Raw genomic sequence first — 23,125 nt, 5'->3', positions numbered from 1 at the left:
TGTGGTGACGGAGGCAGAGCTGTGGTGACGGAAGCAGAGCTGTGGTGACGGAGGCAGAGCTGTGGTGATGGAGTTAGAGCTGTGGTGACGGAGGCAGGACCGTGGTGATGGAGTTAGAGCTGTGGTGACTGAGTTAGAGCTGTGGTGACGGAGGCAGAGCTGTGGTGACGGAGGCAGAGCTGTGGTGACGGAGGCAGAGCTGTGGTGATAAAGTTAGAGCTGTGGTGACGGAGTTAGAGCTGTGGTGACGGAGGCAGAGCTGTGGTGACGGAGGCAGAGCTGTGGTGATAAAGTTAGAGCTGTGGTGACGGAGTTAGAGCTGTGGTGACGGAGGCAGAGCTGTGATGACGGAGGCAGAGCTGTGGTGACGGAGGCAGGGCTGTGGTGACGGAGGCAGGGCTGTGGTGACGGAGGCAGGGCTGTGGTGACGGAGGCAGGGCTGTGGTGACGGAGGCAGAGCTGTGGTTGGTGACGGAGGCAGAGCTGTAGTGACGGAGGTAGAGCTGTGGTGATGGAGTTAGAGCTGTGGTGACGGAGGCAGAGCTGTGGTTGGTGACGGAGGCAGAGCTGTGGTGACGGAGGCAGAGCTGTGGTTGGTGACGGAGGCAGAGCTGTGGTGACGGAGGCAGAGCTGTGGTTGGTGACGGAGGCAGAGCTGTAGTGACGGAGGTAGAGCTGTGGTGATGGAGTTAGAGCTGTGGTGACGGAGGCAGAGCTGTGGTTGGTGACGGAGGCAGAGCTGTGGTGACGGAGGCAGAGCTGTGGTGACGGAGGCAGAGCTGTGGTTGGTGACGGAGGCAGAGCTGTGGTGACGGAGGCAGAGCTGTGGTGACGGAAGCAGAGCTGTGGTGACGGAGGCAGAGCTGTGGTGACGGAGTTAGAGCTGTGGTGACAGAGGCAGAGCTGTGGTGACGGAGGTAGAGTTGTGGTGACGGAGTTAGAGCTGTGGTGACGGAGGCAGAGCTGTGGTGACTGAGGCAGAGCTGTGGTGACGGAGGCAGAGTTGTGGTGACGGAGTTAGAGCTGTGGTGACGGAGGCAGAGCTGTGGTGAAGGAGGCAGAGCTTTGGTGACGGAGGCAGGGCTTTGGTGACGGAGTTAGAGCTGTGGTGATGGAGGCAGAGCTGTGGTGACGGAGGCAGAGCTGTGGTGACGGAAGCAGAGCTGTGGTGATGGAGTTAGAGCTGTGGTAACGGAGTTAGAGCTGTGGTGACGAAGGCAGAGCTGTGGTGAAGGAGGCAGAGCTGTAGTGAAGGAGGCAGAGCTGTAGTGATGGAGGCAGGGCTGTGGTGACGGAGGCAGAGCTGTGGTGACGGAGGCAGAGCTGTGGTGACGGAGGCAGGGCTGTGGTGACGGAGGCAGGGCTGTGGTGACGGAGGTAGAGCTGTGGTGACGGAGTTAGAGCTGTGGTGACGGAGTTAGAGCTGTGGTGACGGAGGCAGAGCTGTGGTGACGGAGGCAGAGCTGTGGTGACGGAGGCAGAGCTGTGGTGACGGAGGCAGAGCTGTAGTGACGGAGGCAGGGCTGTGGTGACGGAGGCAGAGCTGTGGTGACGGAGGCAGAGCTGTGGTGACGGAGGCAGAGCTGTGGTGACGGAGGCAGGGCTGTGGTGACGGAGGCAGGGCTGTGGTGACGGAGGCAGGGCTGTGGTGACGGAGGTAGAGCTGTGGTGACGGAGTTAGAGCTGTGGTGACGGAGTTAGAGCTGTGGTGACGGAGGCAGAGCTGTGGTGACGGAGGCAGAGCTGTGGTGACGGAGGCAGAGCTGTGGTGACGGAGTTAGAGCTGTGGTGACGGAGTTAGAGCTGTGGTGACGGAGGCAGAGCTGTGGTGACGGAGTTAGAGCTGTGGTGACGGAGGCAGAGCTGTGGTGACGGAGGCAGAGCTGTGGTGACGGAGGCAGAGCTGTGGTGACGGAGGCAGAGCTGCGGTGACGGAGGCAGAGCTGTGGTGACGGAGGCAGAGCTGCGGTGACAGAGGCAGAGCTGTGGTGACGGAGGGTGGTGGCCGGTGTGGGTTGATGTTTTATACCATCACTTTCTCAGTCTTGTATAAATCCTGCTTTTTATCAACAGAAATTTAATTGGGCAAAATACTGGTTCAAACTTCAGAACACGACGCTGTATTTCTACACGAGGAGAGACCCCCAACCCGTGAGTACCCCCCCAACAAAATATCACACGTGTAATACAGACACTCCCCCCCCCCCCCCGAGAAAATATCACACGTGTAATACAGACACTCCCCCCCCCCCGAGAAAATATCACACGTGTAATACAGACACTCCCCCCCGAGAAAATATCACACGTGTAATACAGACACTCCCCCCCCCCGAGAAAATATAACACGTGTAATACAGACACTCCCCCCGAGAAAATATCACACGTGTAATACAGACATTCCCCCGTGTAATATCACACGTGTAATACAGACACCCCCCCCGACAAAATATCACACGTGTAATACAGACACCCCCCCGAGAAAATATCACACGTGTAATACAGACATTCCCCCCGAGAAAATATCACACGTGTAATACAGACATTCCCCCGTGTAATATCACACGTGTAATACAGACACCCCCCCCGACAAAATATCACACGTGTAATACAGACACCCCCCCGAGAAAATATCACACGTGTAATACAGACATTCCCCCGTGTAATATCACACGTGTAATACAGACACCCCCCCGACAAAATATCACACGTTTAATACAGACACCCCCCCAAGAAAATATCACACGTGTAATACAGACACTCCCCCCCGAGAAAATATCACACGTGTAATACAGACACTCCCCCCCGACAAAATATCACACGTGTAATACAGACACCCCCCCGAGAAAATATCACACGTGTAATACAGACAACCCCCCCAAGAAAATATCACACGTGTAATACAGACACTCCCCCGTGTACTATCACACGTGTAATACAGACACTCCCCCGAGAAAATATCACACGTGTAATACAGACAACCCCCCCAAGAAAATATCACACGTGTAATACAGACACTCCCCCGTGTAATATCACACGTGTAATACAGACACTCCCCCGTGTAATATCACACGTGTAATACAGACACTCCCCCGTGTAATATCACACGTGTAATAGACACTCCCCCGTGTAATATCACACGTGTAATACAGACACTCCCCCGTGTAATATCACACGTGTAATACAGACACTCCCCCGTGTAATATCACACGTGTAATACAGACACTCCCCTCGTGTAATATCACACGTGTAATACAGACACTCCCCCGTGTAATATCACACGTGTAATACAGACACTCCCCCGTGTACTATCACACGTGTAATACAGACACTCCCCCGTGTACTATCACACGTGTAATACAGACACTCCCCCGTGTACTATCACACGTGTAATACAGGCACTCCCCCGTGTAATATCACACGTGTAATACAGACACTCCCCCGTGTAATATCACACGTGTAATACAGACACTCCCCCGTGTAATATCACACGTGTAATACAGACACTCCCCCGTGTAATATCACACGTGTAATACAGACACTCCCCCGTGTAATATTACACGTGTAATGAAGACACTCCCCCGTGTAATATCACACGTGTAATACAGACACTCCCCCGTGTAATATCACCCGTGTAATACAGTAACTCCCCTGTGTAATATCACACATGTAATACAGACACTCCCCGTGTAATATCACACGTGTAATACAGACACTCCCCCCGTGTAATATCACACGTGTACTACAGACACTCCCCCGTGTAATATCACACGTGTAATACAGACACTCCCCCGTGTAATATCCTACGTGTAATACAGACACTCCCCCCGTGTAATATCACACGTGTAATACAGACACCCCCCCGAGTAATATCCCACGTGTAATACAGACACTCCCCCCGTGTAACTTCACACGTGTAATACAGACACTCCCCCCGTGTAACTTCACACGTGTAATACAGACACTCCCCCGTGTAATATCACACGTGTAATACAGACACTCCCCCGTGTAATATCACACGTGTAATACAGACACTCCCCCCGTGTAATATCACACGTGTAATACAGACACTCCCCCGTGTAATATCACACGTGTAACACAGACACTCCCCGTGTAATATCACACGTGTAATACAGACTCTCCCCCGTGTAATATCACACGTGTAATACAGACACTCCCCCCGTGTAATATCACACGTGTAATACAGACACTCCCCCCGTGTAATATCACACGTGTAATACAGACACTCCCCCCCGTGTAATATCACACGTGTAATACAGACACTCCCCCCGTGTAATATCACACGTGTAATACAGACACTCCCCCCGTGTAATATCACACGTGTAATACAGACACTCCCCCGTGGAATATCACACGTGTAATACAGACACTCCCCCCGTGTAATATCACACGTGTAATACAGACACTCCCCCCCGAGAAAATATAACACGTGTAATACAGACACTCCCCCCGAGAAAATATCACACGTGTAATACAGACACCCCCCCGACAAAATATCACACGTGTAATACAGACACTCCCCCCAAGAAAATATCACACGTTTAATACAGACACCCCCCCAAGAAAATATCACACGTGTAATACAGACACTCCCCCCCCGAGAAAATATCACACGTGTAATACAGACACTCCCCCCCGACAAAATATCACACGTGTAATACAGACACCCCCCCGAGAAAATATCACACGTGTAATACAGACAACCCCCCCAAGAAAATATCACACGTGTAATACAGACACTCCCCCGTGTACTATCACACGTGTAATACAGACACTCCCCCGTGTAATATCACACGTGTAATACAGACACTCCCCCGTGTAATATCACACGTGTAATACAGACACTCCCCCGTGTAATATCACACGTGTAATAGACACTCCCCCGTGTACTATCACACGTGTAATACAGACACTCCCCCGTGTAATATCACACGTGTAATACAGACACTCCCCCGTGTACTATCACACGTGTAATACAGACACTCCCCCGTGTACTATCACACGTGTAATACAGACACTCCCCCGTGTACTATCACATGTGTAATACAGACACTCCCCCGTGTAATATCACACGTGTAATACAGACACTCCCCCGTGTAATATCACACGTGTAATACAGACACTCCCCCGTGTAATATCACACGTGTAATACAGACACTCCCCCGTGTAATATCACCCGTGTAATACAGTAACTCCCCTGTGTAATATCACACATGTAATACAGACACTCCCCGTGTAATATCACACGTGTAATACAGACACTCCCCCCGTGTAATATCACACGTGTACTACAGACACTCCCCCGTGTAATATCACACGTGTAATACAGACACTCCCCCGTGTAATATCCTACGTGTAATACAGACACTCCCCCCGTGTAATATCACACGTGTAATACAGACACCCCCCCGAGTAATATCCCACGTGTAATACAGACACTCCCCCCGTGTAACTTCACACGTGTAATACAGACACTCCCCCCGTGTAACTTCACACGTGTAATACAGACACTCCCCCGTGTAATATCACACGTGTAATACAGACACTCCCCCGTGTAATATCACACGTGTAATACAGACACTCCCCCCGTGTAATATCACACGTGTAATACAGACACTCCCCCGTGTAATATCACACGTGTAACACAGACACTCCCCGTGTAATATCACACGTGTAATACAGACACTCCCCCCGTGTAATATCACACGTGTAATACAGACACTCCCCCCGTGTAATATCACACGTGTAATACAGACACTCCCCCCGTGTAATATCACACGTGTAATACAGACACTCCCCCCGTGTAATATCACACGTGTAATACAGACACTCCCCCCGTGTAATATCACACGTGTAATACAGACACTCCCCCGTGGAATATCACACGTGTAATACAGACACTCCCCCCGTGTAATATCACACATGTAATACAGACACTCCCCCGTGTAATATCACACGTGTAATACAGACACTCCCCCCGTGTAATATCACACGTGTAATACAGACACTCCCCCCGTGTAATATCACACGTGTAATACAGACACTCCCCCGTGTAATATCTCACTTGTGATACAGACGCTCCCCCGTGTAATATCACACGTGTAATACAGACACTCCCCCGTGTAATATCACATGTGTAATACAGACACTGCCCCGTGTAATATCACCCGTGTAATACAGACACTCCCCCATGTAATATCACCCGTGTAATAAAGACACTCCCCCGTGTAATATCACACGTGTAATACAGACACTCCCCCGTGTAATATCTCACTTGTAATACAGACGCTCCCCCGTGTAATATCACACGTGTAATACAGACACTCCCCCGTGTAATATCACACGTGTAATACAGACACTCCCCCGTGTAATATCACCCGTGTAATAAAGACACTCCCCCGTGTAATATCACACGTGTAATAAAGACACTCCCCGTGTAATATCACACGTGTAATACAGACGCTCCCCCGTGTAATATCACAAGTGTAATATGGATGCTCCCCCGTGTAATATCACACGTGTAATACAGACACTCCCCCGTGTAATATCACACGTGTAACACACACTTCCCCGTGTAATATCACACGTGTAATACAGACACTCCCCCGTGTAATATCACACGTGTAATACAGACATTCCCCCGTGTAACATCACACGTGAAATACAGACATTCCCCCGTGTAATATCACACGTTTAATACAGACACTCCCCCCGTGTAATATCACGCGTGTAATACAGACACTCCCCCCGTGTAATATCACACGTGTAATACAGACACTCCCCCCATGTAATATCACACGTGTAATACAGACACTCCCCCCGTGTAATATCACACATGTAATACAGACACTCCCCCCGTGTAATATCACACGTGTAATACAGACACTCCCCCCGTGTAATATCACACGTGTAATACAGACACTTCCCCCGTGTAATATCACACGTGTAATACAGACACTCCCCCGTGTAATATCACACGTGTAATACAGACACTCCCCGTGTAATGTGACATGTGTAATACAGACACTCCCCTGTGTAATATCACACGTGTAATACAGACACTCCCCCCCCGTGTAATATCACACGTGTAATACAGACACTCCCCTGTGTAATATCACACGTGTAATACAGACACTCCCCCGTGTAATATCACACGTGTAATACAGACGTTTCCCCGTGTAATATCACACGTGTAATACAGACACTCCCCCGTGTAATACCACACGTGTAATACAGACACTCCCCTGTGTAATATCACACTTGTAATACAGACACTTCCCCCCGTGTAATATCACATGTGTAATACAGACACTTCCCCCGTGTAATATCACACGTGTAATACAGACGCTCCCCTGTGTAATATCCCCCGTGTAATACAGACACTTCCCCCCGTGTAATATCACACGTGTAATACAGACACTCCCCCGTGTAATATCACACGTGTAATACAGACACTCCCCCGTGTAATATCACACGTGTAATACAGATACTCCCCCGTGTAATATCACATGTGTAATACAGACACTTCCCCCGTGTAATATCACACGTGTAATACAGACACTCCCCCGTGTATTATCACACGTGTAAAATAGAGACTTCCCCCGTGTAATATCACACATGTAATACAGACACTCCCCCGTGTAATATCACACGTGTAATACAGACACTCCCCCGTGTAATATCACAGTGTAATACAGACACTCCCCCGTGTAACATTACACATGTAATACAGACACTCTCCCCGTGTAATATCACACGTGTAATACAGACACTCCCCCGTGTAATATCACACGTGTAATACAGACACTCCCCCCGTGTAATATCACACGTGTAATACAGACGCTCCCCTGTGTAATATCCCCGTGTAATACAGACGCTCCCCCGTGTAATATCACACGTGTAATACAGACACTCCCCCGTGTAATATCGCATGTGTAATACAGTCACTCCCCCATGTAATATCACACGTGTAATAGACACTCTCCCCGTGTAATACCACACGTGTAATACAGACAGTCCCCTGTGTAATATCACACGTGTAATACAGACACTCCCCCGTGTAATATCACACGTGTAATACAGACACTCCCCCGTGTAATATCACACGTGTAATACAGACACTCCCCCGTGTAATATCACACGTGTAATACAGACACTCCCCCGTGAAATATCACACGTGTAATACAGACACTCCCCCCGTGTAATATCACACGTGTAATACAGACAGTCCCCCCGTGTAATATCAAACATGTAATACAGACACTCCCCCGTGTAATATCACACGTGTCATATAGACACTCCCCCGTGTAATATCACCCGTGTAATACAGACACTCCCCCGTGTAACATTACACGTGTAATACAGACACTCTTCCCGTGTAATATCACACGTGTAATAGACACTCCCCCGTGTAATATCACACGTGTAATACAGACACTCCCCCGTGTAATATCACACGTGTAATATAGACACTCCCCCGTGCAATATCACACGTGTAATACAGACATTCCCCCGTGCAATATCACACGTGTAATACAGACACTCCCCCGTGTATTATCACACGTGTAATACAGACACTCCCTCGTGTAATATCACACGTGTAATACAGACACTCCCCCCGTGTAATATCACATGTATAATACAGACACTCCACCGTGTAATATCACACGTGTAATACAGACACTCCCCCGTGTAATATCACACGTGTAATACAGACGCTCCCGTGTGTAATATCCCCCGTGTAATACAGACACTCCCCCCGTGTAATATCACATGTATAATACAGACACTCCACCGTGTAATATCACACGTGTAATGCAGACACTCCCCCGTGTAATATCACACGGGTAATACAGACACTCCCCGTTTAATATCACACGTGTAATACAGACACTCCCCCGTGTAATATTACACGTGTAATATAGACACTCCCCCGTGTAATATCACACGTGTAATACAGACACTCCCCCGTGTAATATCACACGTGTAATACAGACACTCCCCCGTGTAATATCACACGTGTAATATAGACACTCCCCCCGTGTAATATCACACGTGTAATACAGACACTCCCCCGTGTAATATCACACGGGTAATACAGACACTCCCCGGTGTAATATCACACGTGTAATATAGACACTCCCCGGTGTAATATCACACGTGTAATACAGACACTCCCCCGTGTAATATCACATGTGTAATACAGACACTCCCCGTGTAATATCACACGTGTAATACAGACACTCCCCCCGTGTAATATCACACGTGTAATACAGACACTCCCCCCGTGTAATATCACACGTGTAATACAGACACTCCTCCCGTGCAATATCACACGTGTAATACAGACACTCCCCCCGTGTAATATCACACGTGTAATACAGACACTCCCCCCGTGTAATATCACACGTGTAATACAGACACTCCCCCCGTGTAATATCACACGTGTAATACAGACACTCCCCCCGTGTAATATCACACGTGTAATACAGACACTCCCCCCGTGTAATATCACACGTGTAATACAGACACTCCCCCCGTGTAATATCACACGTGTAATACAGACACTCCCCCCGTGTAATATCACACTTATAATACAGACACTCCCCCGTGTAATATCACACGTGTAATACAGACACTCCCCCCGTGTAATATCACACGTGTAATACAGACACTCCCCCCGTGTAATATCACACGTGTAATACAGACACTCCCCCCGTGTAATATCACACGTGTAATACAGACACTCCCCCAGGGTAATATCACACGTGTAATACAGACACTCCCCCCGTGTAATATCACACGTGTAATACAGACACTCCCCGTGTAATGTCACACGTGTAATACAGACACTCTCCCCGTGTAATACCACACGTGTAATACAGACACTCCCCTGTGTAATATCACACGTGTAATACAGACACTCCCCCCCGTGTAATATAACACGTGTAATACAGATGCTCTCCTGTGTAATATCCCCCGTGTAATACAGACGCTGCCCCGTGTAATATCACACGTATAATACAGACACTCCCCCGTGAAATATCACATGTGTAATACAGACACTCCCCCCGTGTAATATCACACATGTAATACAGACACTCCCCCGTGTAATATCACACGTGTAATACAGACACTCCCCCCGTGTAATATCACACGTGTAATACAGACACTCCCCCCGTGTAATATCACACGTGTAATACAGACACGCCCCCGTGTAATATCTCACTTGTGATACAGACGCTCCCCCGTGTAATATCACACGTGTAATACAGACACTCCCCCGTGTAATATCACATGTGTAATACAGACACTGCCCCGTGTAATATCACCCGTGTAATACAGACACTCCCCCATGTAATATCACCCGTGTAATAAAGACACTCCCCCGTGTAATATCACACGTGTAATACAGACACTCCCCCGTGTAATATCTCACTTGTAATACAGACGCTCCCCCGTGTAATATCACACGTGTAATACAGACACTCCCCCGTGTAATATCACACGTGTAATACAGACACTCCCCCGTGTAATATCACCCGTGTAATAAAGACACTCCCCCGTGTAATATCACACGTGTAATAAAGACACTCCCCGTGTAATATCACACGTGTAATACAGACGCTCCCCCGTGTAATATCACACGTGTAATATGGATGCTCCCCCGTGTAATATCACACGTGTAATACAGACACTCCCCCGTGTAATATCACACGTGTAACACACACTTCCCCGTGTAATATCACACGTGTAATACAGACACTCCCCCGTGTAATATCACACGTGTAATACAGACATTCCCCCGTGTAATATCACACGTGAAATACAGACATTCCCCCGTGTAATATCACACGTTTAATACAGACACTCCCCCCGTGTAATATCACGCGTGTAATACAGACACTCCCCCCGTGTAATATCACACGTGTAATACAGACACTCCCCCCGTGTAATATCACACGTGTAATACAGACACTCCCCCGGTGTAATATCACACGTGTAATACAGACACCCCCCCCCGTGTAATATCACACGTGTAATACAGACACTCCCCGTGTAATATCACACGTGTAACACAGACACTCCTCTGTGTAATATCACACGTGTAATACAGACACTCCCCTGTGTAATATCACACGTGTAATACAGACATTCCCCCGTGTAATATCACACGTATAATACAGACTCTCCCCCGTGTAATATCACACGTGTAATACAGACATTCTCCCCGTGTAATATCACACGTTTAATACAGACACTCCCCCCGTGTAATATCACACATGTAATACAGACACTCCCCCGTGTATATCACATGTCTAATACAGACACTCCCCCCGTGTAATATCACACGTGTAATACAGACACTCCCCGTGTAATATCACACGTGTAATACAGACACTCCCCTGTGTAATATCACACGTGTAATACAGACACTCCCCGTGTAATATCACACGTGTAATACAGACACTCCCCCCGTGTAATATCACACGTTTAATACAGACACTCCCCCCGTGTAATATCACACGTGTAATACAGACACTCCCCCCGTGTAATATCACACGTGTAATACAGACACTCCCCCCGTGTAATATCACACGTGTAATACAGACACTCCCCCCGTGTAATATCACACGTGTAATACAGACACTCCCCCCGTGTAATATCACACGTGTAATACAGACACTCCCCCCGTGTAATATCACACGTGTAATACAGACACTCCCCCCGTGTAATATCACACGTGTAATACAGACACTCCCCGTGTAATATCACACGTGTAATACAGACACTCCCCCGTGTAATATCACACATGTAATACAGACACTCCCCGTGTAATGTCACACGTGTAATACAGACACTTCCCTGTGTAATATCACACGTGTAATACAGACACTCCCCTGTGTAATATCACACGTGTAATACAGACACTCCCCCCCGTGTAATATAACACGTGTAATACAGACGCTCCCCTGTGTAATATCCCCCGTGTAATACAGACGCTGCCCCGTGTAATATCACACGTATAATACAGACACTCCCCGTGTAATATCACACGTGTAATACAGACGCTCCCCCCGTGTAATATCACACGTGTAATACAGTCACTCCCCGTGTAATATCACACGTGTAATACAGACACTGCCCCCGTGTAATATCACACGTGTAATACAGACACTCCCCGTGTAATATCACACGTGTAATACAGACACTCCCCCCGTGTAATATCACATGTTTAATACAGACACTCCCCTCGTGTAATATCACACGTGTAATACAGACACTCCCCCGTGTAATATCACACGTGTAATACAGACGCTCCCCCGTGTAATATCACCCGTGTAATACAGACACTCCCCCCGTGTAATATCACACGTGTAATACAGACACTCCCCCCATGTAATATCACACGTGTAATAAAGACACTCCCCCGTGTAATGTCACACGCGTAATACAGACACTCCCCCGTGTAATATCACACATGTAATACAGACACTCCCCGTGTAATGTCACACGTGTAATACAGACACTTCCCTGTGTAATATCACACGTGTAATACAGACACTCTCCCCGTGTAATACCACACGTGTAATACAGACACTCCCCTGTGTAATATCACACGTGTAATACAGACACTCCCCCCCGTGTAATATAACACGTGTAATACAGACGCTCCCCTGTGTAATATCCCCCGTGTAATACAGACGCTGCCCCGTGTAATATCACACGTATAATACAGACACTCCCCGTTTAATATCACACGTGTAATACAGACGCTCCCCCCGTGTAATATCACACGTGTAATACAGTCACTCCCCGTGTAATATCACACGTGTAATACAGACACTGCCCCGTGTAATATCACACGTGTAATCCAGACACTCCCCCGTGTAATATCAGCCGTGAAATACAGACACTCCCCCGTGTAATATCACACGTGTAATACAGACACTCCCCCGTGTAATATCACATGTGTAATACAGACACTCCCCCGTGTAATATCACACGTGTAATACAGACACTCCCCCGTGTAATATCACACGTGTAATACAGACACTCCCCCGTGTAATATCACACGTGTAATACAGACACTCCCCCGTGTAATATCACACGTGTAATACAGACACTCCCCCGTGTAATATCACACGTGTAATACAGACACCCCCCCCGTGTAATATCACACGTGTAATACAGACACTCCCCCGTGTAATATCACCCGTGTAATACAGACACTCCCCCCGTGTAATATCATAGGTTTAATACAGAAAGTCCCCTTGTGTAATATCACACGTGTAATACAGACACTTCCCCCGTGTAATATCACACGTGTAATACAGACACTCCCCCGTGTAATATCACACGTGTAATACAGACACTCCCCGTGTAATGTCACATGTGTAATACAGACACTCCCCTGTGTAATATCACACGTGTAATACAGACACTCCCCCCCCCGTGTAATATCACACGTGTAATACAGACACTCCCCTGTGTAATATCACACGTGTAATACAGACACTCCCCCGTGTAATATCACACGTGTAATACAGACGTTTCCCCGTGTAATATCACACGTGTAATACAGACACTCCCCTGTGTAATATCACACTTGTAATACAGACACTTCCCCCCGTGTAATATCAAACGTGTAATACAGACGCTCCCCTGTGTAATATCCCCCGTGTAATACAGACACTTCCCCCGTGTAATATCACACGTGTAATACAGACACTCCCCCGTGTAATATCACACGTGTAATACAGACACTCCCCCGTGTAATATCACACGTGTAATACAGATACTCCCCCGTGTAATATCACATGTGTAATACAGACACTTCCCCCGTGTAATATCACACGTGTAATACAGACACTCCCCCGTGTATTATCACACGTGTAAAATAGAGACTTCCCCCGTGTAATTTCACACATGTAATACAGACACTCCCCCGTGTAATATCACACGTGTAATACAGACACTCCCTCGTGTAATATCACAGTGTAATACAGACACTCCCCCGTGTAACATTACACGTGTAATACAGACACTCTCCCCGTGTAATATCACACGTGTAATACAGACACTCCCCCGTGTAATATCACACGTGTAATACAGACACTCCCCCCGTGTAATATCACACGTGTAATACAGACACTCCCCTGTGTAATATCCCCGTGTAATACAGACGCTCCCCCGTGTAATATCACACGTGTAATACAGACACTCCCCCGTGTAATATCGCATGTGTAATACAGTCACTCCCCCGTGTAATATCACACGTGTAATAGACACTCTCCCCGTGTAATACCACACGTGTAATACAGACAGTCCCCTGTGTAATATCACACGTGTAATACAGACACTCCCCTGTGTAATATCACACGTGTAATACAGACGCTCCCCTGTGTAATATCCCCCGTGTAATACAGACGCTCCCCCCGTGTAATATCACATGTATAATACAGACACTCCCCCGTGTAATATCACACGTGTAATACAGACACTCCCCCCGTGTAATATCACACGTGTAATACAGACACTCCCCCCGTGTAATATCACACATGTAATACAGACACTCCCCCGTGTAATATCACACGTGTAATAAAGACACTCCCCCGTGTAATGTCACACGTGTAATACAGACACTCCCCCGTGTAATATCACACATGTAATACAGACACTCCCCGTGTAATGTCACACGTGTAATACAGACACTTCCCTGTGTAATATCACACGTGTAATACAGACACTCTCCCCGTGTAATACCACACGTGTAATACAGACACTCCCCTGTGTAATATCACACGTGTAATACAGACACTCCCCCCCGTGTAATATAACACGTGTAATACAGACGCTCCCCTGTGTAATATCCCCCGTGTAATACAGACGCTGCCCCGTGTAATATCACACGTATAATACAGACACTCCCCGTGTAATATCACACGTGTAATACAGACGCTCCCCCCGTGTAATATCACACGTGTAATACAGTCACTCCCCGTGTAATATCACACGTGTAATACAGACACTGCCCCGTGTAATATCACACGTGTAATCCAGACACTCCCCCGTGTAATATCAGCCGTGAAATACAGACACTCCCCCGTGTAATATCACACGTGTAATACAGACACTCCCCCGTGTAATATCACACGTGTAATACAGACACTCCCCCGTGTAATATCACACGTGTAATACAGACACTCCCCCGTGTAATATCACACGTGTAATACAGACACTCCCCCGTGTAATATCACACGTGTAATACAGACACTCCCCCGTGTAATATCACACGTGTAATACAGACACTCCCCCGTGTAATATCACACGTGTAATACAGACACTCCCCCGTGTAATATCACACGTGTAATACAGACACTTCCCCCGTGTAATATCACACGTGTAATACAGACACTCCCCCGTGTAATATCACACGTGTAATACAGACACTCCCCGTGTAATGTCACATGTGTAATACAGACACTCCCCTGTGTAATATCACACGTGTAATACAGACACTCCCCCCCCCCCGTGTAATATCACACGTGTAATACAGACACTCCCCTGTGTAATATCACACGTGTAATACAGACACTCCCCCGTGTAATATCACACGTGTAATACAGACGTTTCCCCTTGTAATATCACACGTGTAATACAGACACTCCCCCGTGTAATACCACACGTGTAATACAGACACTCCCCTGTGTAATATCACACTTGTAATACAGACACTTCCCCCCGTGTAATATCAAACGTGTAATACAGACGCTCCCCTGTGTAATATCCCCCGTGTAATACAGACACTTCCCCCGTGTAATATCACACGTGTAATACAGACACTCCCCCGTGTAATATCACACGTGTAATACAGACACTCCCCCGTGTAATATCACACGTGTAATACAGATACTCCCCCGTGTAATATCACATGTGTAATACAGACACTTCCCCCGTGTAATATCACACATGTAATACAGACACTCCCCCGTGTAATATCACACGTGTAATACAGACACTCCCCCGTGTAATATCACAGTGTAATACAGACACTCCCCCGTGTAATATCACACGTGTAATACAGACACTCCCCCGTGTAACATTACACGTGTAATACAGACACTCTCCCCGTGTAATATCACACGTGTAATACAGACACTCCCCCGTGTAATATCACACGTGTAATACAGACACTCCCCCCGTGTAATATCACACGTGTAATACAGACGCTCCCCTGTGTAATATCCCCGTGTAATACAGACGCTCCCCCGTGTAATATCACACGTGTAATACAGACACTCCCCCGTGTAATATCGCATGTGTAATACAGTCACTCCCCCGTGTAATATCACACGTGTAATAGACACTCTCCCCGTGTAATACCACACGTGTAATACAGACGCTCCCCTGTGTAATATCCCCCGTGTAATACAGACGCTCCCCCCGTGTAATATCACATGTTTAATACAGACACTCCCCCGTGTAATATCACACGTGTAATACAGACACTCCCCCGTGTAATATCACACGTGTAATACAGACACTCCCCCGTGTAATATCACACATGTAATACAGACACTCCCCCGTGTAATATCACACGTGTAATACAGACACTCCCCCGTGTAATATCACACGTGTAATACAGACACTCCCCCGTGAAATATCACACGTGTAATACAGACACTCCCCCGTGTAATATCACACGTGTAATACAGACACTCCCCCCGTGTAATATCAAACATGTAATACAGACACTCCCCCGTGTAATATCACACGTGTCATATAGACACTCCCCCGTGTAATATCACCCGTGAAATACAGACACTGCCCCGTGTAACATTACACGTGTAATACAGACACTCTTCCCGTGTAATATCACACGTGTAATAGACACTCCCCCGTGTAATATCACACGTGTAATACAGACACTCCCCCGTGTAATATCACACGTGTAATATAGACACTCCCCCGTGCAATATCACACGTGTAATACAGACATTCCCCCGTGCAATATCACACGTGTAATACAGACACTCCCCCGTGTATTATCACACGTGTAATACAGACACTCCCTCGTGTAATATCAAACGTGTAATACAGACAATCCCCCCGTGTAATATCACATGTATAATACAGACACTCCACCGTGTAATATCACACGTGTAATACAGACACTCCCCCGTGTAATATCACACGTGTAATACAGACGCTCCCGTGTGTAATATCCCCCGTGTAATACAGACACTCCCCCCGTGTAATATCACATGTATAATACAGACACTCCACCGTGTAATATCACACGTGTAATGCAGACACTCCCCCGTGTAATATCACACGGGTAATACAGACACTCCCCGTTTAATATCACACGTGTAATACAGACACTCCCCCGTGTAATATTACACGTGTAATATAGACACTCCCCCGTGTAATATCACACGTGTAATACAGACACTCCCCCGTGTAATATCACACGTGTAATACAGACACTCCCCCGTGTAATATCACACGTGTAATATAGACACTCCCCCCGTGTAATATCACACGGGTAATACAGACACTCCCCGGTGTAATATCACACGTGTAATATAGACACTCCCCGGTGTAATATCACACGTGTAATACAGACACTCCCCCGTGTAATATCACATGTGTAATACAGACACACACCGTGTAATATCACACGTGTAATACAGACACTCCCCCCGTGTAATATCACACGTGTAATACAGACACTCCCCCCGTGTAATATCACACGTGTAATACAGACACTCCCCGTGTAATGTCACACGTGTAATACAGACACTCCCCCGTGTAATATCACACGTGTAATACAGACACTCTCCCCGTGTAATACCACACGTGTAATACAGACACTTCCCTGTGTAATATCACACGTGTAATACAGACACTCCCCCCCGTGTAATATCACACGTGTAATACAGACACTCCCCGTGTAATATCACACGTGTAATACAGACACTTCCCCCGTGTAATATCACACGTGTAATACAGACACTCCCCCGTGTAATATCACACGTGTAATACAGACACTCCCCCCCCGTGTAATATCACACGTGTAATACAGACACTCCCCCGTGTAATATCACACGTGTAATACAGACACTCCCCCGTGTAATATCACACGTGTAATACAGACACTCCCCCGTGTAATATCACACGTGTAATACAGACACTCCCCCGTGTAATATCAAACGTGTAATACAGACACTCCCCTCATGTAATATCACACGTGTAATACAGACACTCCCCCGTGTAATATCACACGGGTAATACAGACACTCCCCGGTGTAGTATCACACGTGTAATATAGACACTCCCCGGTGTAATATCACACGTGTAATATAGACACTCCCTGGTGTAATATCACATGTGTAATACAGACACTCCCCCGTGTAATATCACACGTGTAATACAGACACTCCCCGTGTAATGTCACACGTGTAATACAGACACTTCCCTGTGTAATATCACACGTGTAATACAGACACTCTCCCCGTGTAATACCACACGTGTAATACAGACACTCCCCTGTGTAATATCACACGTGTAATACAGACACTCCCCTCCCGTGTAATATAACACGTGTAATACAGACACTTCCCCCGTGTAATATCACACGTGTAATACAGACACTCCCCCGTGTAATATCACACGTGTAATACAGAAACTCCCCGTGTAATGTCACATGTGTAATACAGACACTCCCCTGTGTAATATCACACGTGTAATACAGACACTCCCCCCCCGTGTAATATCACACGTGTAATCCAGACACTCCCCCGTGTAATATCAGCCGTGAAATACAGACGCTCCCCCCGTGTAATATCACACGTGTAATACAGACACTCCCCCGTGTAATATCACACGTGTAATACAGACACTCCCCCGTGTAATATCACACGTGTAATACAGACACTCCCCCGTGTAATATCACATGTGTAATACAGACACTCCCCGTGTAATATCACACGTGTAATACAGACACTCCCCCCGTGTAATATCACACGTGTAATACAGACACTCCCCCCGTGTAATATCACACGTGTAATACAGACACTCCCCCCGTGTAATATCACACGTGTAATACAGACACTCCCCCCGTGTAATATCACACGTGTAATACAGACACTCCCCGTGTAATGTCACACGTGTAATACAGACACTTCCCTGTGTAATATCACACGTGTAATACAGACACTCCCCCGTGTAATATCACACGTGTAATACAGACACTCCCCCCGTGTATTATCACACGTGTAATACAGACACTCCCCTGTGTAATACCACACGTGTAATACAGACACTCCCCCGTGTAATATCACACGTGTAATACAGACACTCCCCCGTGTAATATCTCACGTATAATACAGACACTCCCCCGTGTAATATCTCACGTGTAATACAGACATCCCCCCGTGTAATATCACACGTGTAATCCAGACACTCCCCCGTGTAATATCAGCCGTGAAATACAGACACTCCCCCGTGTAATATCACACGTGTAATACAGACACTCCCCCGTGTAATATCACACGTGTAATACAGACACTCCCCCGTGTAATATCACACGTGTAATACAGACACTCCCCCGTGTAATATCACACGTGTAATACAGACACTCCCCCGTGTAATATCACACGTGTAATACAGACACTCCCCTCGTGTAATATCACACGTGTAATACAGACACTCCCCCGTGTAATATCACAGGGGTAATATAGACACTCCCCGGTGTAATATCACACGTGTAATATAGACACTCCCCGGTGTAATATCACATGTGTAATACAGACACTCCCCCGTGTAATATCACACGTGTAATACAGACACTCCCCGTGTAATGTCACACGTGTAATACAGACACTTCCCTGTGTAATATCACACGTGTAATACAGACACTCTCCCCGTGTAATACCACACGTGTAATACAGACACTCCCCTGTGTAATATCACACGTGTAATACAGACACTCCCCTCCCGTGTAATATAACACGTGTAATACAGACGCTCCCGTGTAATATCCCCCGTGTAATACAGACGCTGCCCCGTGTAATATCACACGTATAATACAGACACTCCCCGTGTAATATCACACGTGTAATACAGACGCTCCCCCCGTGTAATATCACACGTGTAATACAGTCACTCCCCGTGTAATATCACACGTGTAATACAGACACTGCCCCGTGTAATATCACACGTGTAATCCAGACACTCCCCCGTGTAATATCAGCCGTGAAATACAGACACTCCCCCGTGTAATATCACACGTGTAATACAGACACTCCCCCGTGTAATATCACACGTGTAATACAGACTCTCCCCCGTGTAATATCACACGTGTAATACAGACACTCCCCCGTGTAATATCACACGTGTAATACAGACACTCCCCCGTGTAATATCACACGTGTAATACAGACACTCCCCCGTGTAATATCACACGTGTAATACAGACACTCCCCCGTGTAATATCACACGTGTAATACAGACACTCCCCGTGTAATATCACCCGTGTAATACAGACACTCCCCTTGTGTAATATCACGCGTGTAATACAGACACTTCCCCCGTGTAATATCACACGTGTAATACAGACACTCCCCCGTGTAATATCACACGTGTAATACAGACACTCCCCCGTGTAATATCACCCGTGTAATACAGACACTCCCCCCGTGTAATATCATACGTTTAATACAGAAAGTCCCCTTGTGTAATATCACACGTGTAATACAGACACTTCCCCCGTGTAATATCACACGTGTAATACAGACACTCCCCCGTGTAATATCACACGTGTAATACAGACACTCCCCGTGTAATGTCACATGTGTAATACAGACACTCCCCTGTGTAATATCACACGTGTAATACAGACACTCCCCCCCGTGTAATATCACACGTGTAATACAGACACTCCCCCGTGTAATATCACACATGTAATACAGACACTCCCCTGTGTAATATCACACGTGTAATACAGACACTCCCCCGTGTAATATCACACGTGTAATACAGACGTTTCCCCGTGTAATATCACACGTGTAATACAGACACTCCCCCGTGTAATACCACACGTGTAATACAGACACTCCCCTGTGTAATATCACACTTGTAATACAGACACTTCCCCCCGTGTAATATCAAACGTGTAATACAGACGCTCCCCTGTGTAATATCACACTTGTAATACAGACACTTCCCCCCGTGTAATATCAAACGTGTAATACAGACGCTCCCCTGTGTAATATCCCCCGTGTAATACAGACACTCCCCCGTGTAATATCACACGTGTAATACAGACACTTCCCCCGTGTAATATCACACGTGTAATACAGACACTCCCCCGTGTATTATCACACGTGTAATACAGACACTTCCCCCGTGTAATATCACACGTGTAATACAGACACTCCCCCGTGTATTATCACACGTGTAATACAGACACTTCCCCCGTGTAATATCACACGTGTAATACAGACACTCCCCCGTGTATTATCACACGTGTAATACAGACACTTCCCCCGTGTAATATCACACGTGTAATACAGACACTCCCCCCTGTATTATCACACGTGTAATACAGACACTCCCCCGTGTATTATCACACGTGTAATACAGACAGTCCCCCCGTGTAATATCACACATGTAATATAGACACTCCCCCGTGTAATATCACACGTGTCATATAGACACTCCCCCGTGTAATATCACAGTGTAATATAGACACTCCCCCGTGTAATATCACACGTGTCATATAGACACTCCCCCGTGTAATACCACACGTGTAATACAGACACTCCCCTGTGTAATATCACACGTGTAATACAGACACTTCCCCCGTGTAATATCACACGTGTAATACAGACACTCCCCCGTGTATTATCACACGTGTAATACAGACACTCCCCCCGTGTAATATCACACATGTAATATAGACACTCCCCCGTGTAATATCACACGTGTCATATAGACACTCCCCCGTGTAATATCACAGTGTAATACAGACACTCACCCCGTGTAATATCACACGTGTAATACAGACACTCCCCCGTGTAACATTACACGTGTAATACAGACACTCTCCCCGTGTAATATCACACGTGTAATACAGACACTCCCCCGTGTAATATCACACGTGTAATACAGACACTCCCCCCGTGTAATATCACACGTGTAATACAGACACTCCCCCCGTGTAATATGACACGTGTAATACAGACACTCCCCCGTGTAATATCACACGGGTAATACAGACACTCCCCGGTGTAATATCACACGTGTAATATAGACACTCCCCGGTGTAATATCACACGTGTAATACAGACACTCCCCCGTGTAATATCACATGTATAATACAGACATTCCCCCGTGTAATATCACACGTTTAATACAGACACTCCCCGTGTAATGTCACACGTGTAATACAGACACTCTCCCCGTGTAATACCACACGTGTAATACAGACACTCCCCTGTGTAATATCACACGTGTAATACAGACACTCACCCCCGTGTAATATAACACGTGTAATACAGACGCTCCCCTGTGTAATATCCCCCGTGTAATACAGACGCTGCCCCGTGTAATATCACACGAATAATACAGACACTCCCCGTGTAATATCACACGTGTAATACAGACGCTCCCCCCGTGTAATATCACACGTGTAATACAGTCACTCCCCGTGTAATATCACACGTGTAATACAGACACTGCCCCGTGTAATATCACACGTGTAATCCAGACACTCCCCCGTGTAATATCAGCCGTGAAATACAGACACTCCCCCGTGTAATATCACACGTGTAATACAGACACTCCCCTGTGTAATATCACACGTGTAATACAGACACTCCCCCGTGTAATATCACACGTGTAATACAGACACTCCCCCGTGTAATATCACACGTGTAATACAGACACTCCCCCGTGTAATATCACACGTGTAATACAGACACTCCCCTCGTGTAATATCACACGTGTAATACAGACACTCCCCCGTGTAATATCACACGGGTAATACAGACACTCCCCGGTGAAATATCACATGTGTAATATAGACACTCCCCGGTGT

At 46.9% G+C, this 23,125-nt stretch overlaps 1 protein-coding gene across 5 annotated transcripts in view; it reads left to right on the top strand.

The window, feature by feature from the left end:
* The window catches only part of LOC142310502 (uncharacterized), a 72,185-nt gene that overhangs the window by 5,419 nt on the left and 43,641 nt on the right, over window positions 1-23,125 (top strand). For all 5 annotated transcript variants that reach the window (XM_075348032.1, XM_075348031.1, XM_075348033.1 and 2 more), the window contains exon 2: window positions 2,074-2,151. In XM_075348032.1, coding sequence (XP_075204147.1) covers window positions 2,074-2,151 — 78 coding nt within the window. The remainder of the gene's footprint in view (window positions 1-2,073; window positions 2,152-23,125) is intronic.

The sequence above is a fragment of the Anomaloglossus baeobatrachus genome, chromosome 5 (genome assembly GCF_048569485.1).
Source record: "Anomaloglossus baeobatrachus isolate aAnoBae1 chromosome 5, aAnoBae1.hap1, whole genome shotgun sequence".
In the NCBI taxonomy this organism is placed as follows: domain Eukaryota; kingdom Metazoa; phylum Chordata; class Amphibia; order Anura; family Aromobatidae; genus Anomaloglossus; species Anomaloglossus baeobatrachus.
The sequence above is the reverse complement of the archived record's forward strand: the minus strand, read 5'-3'. Positions and strand labels throughout refer to the sequence as shown.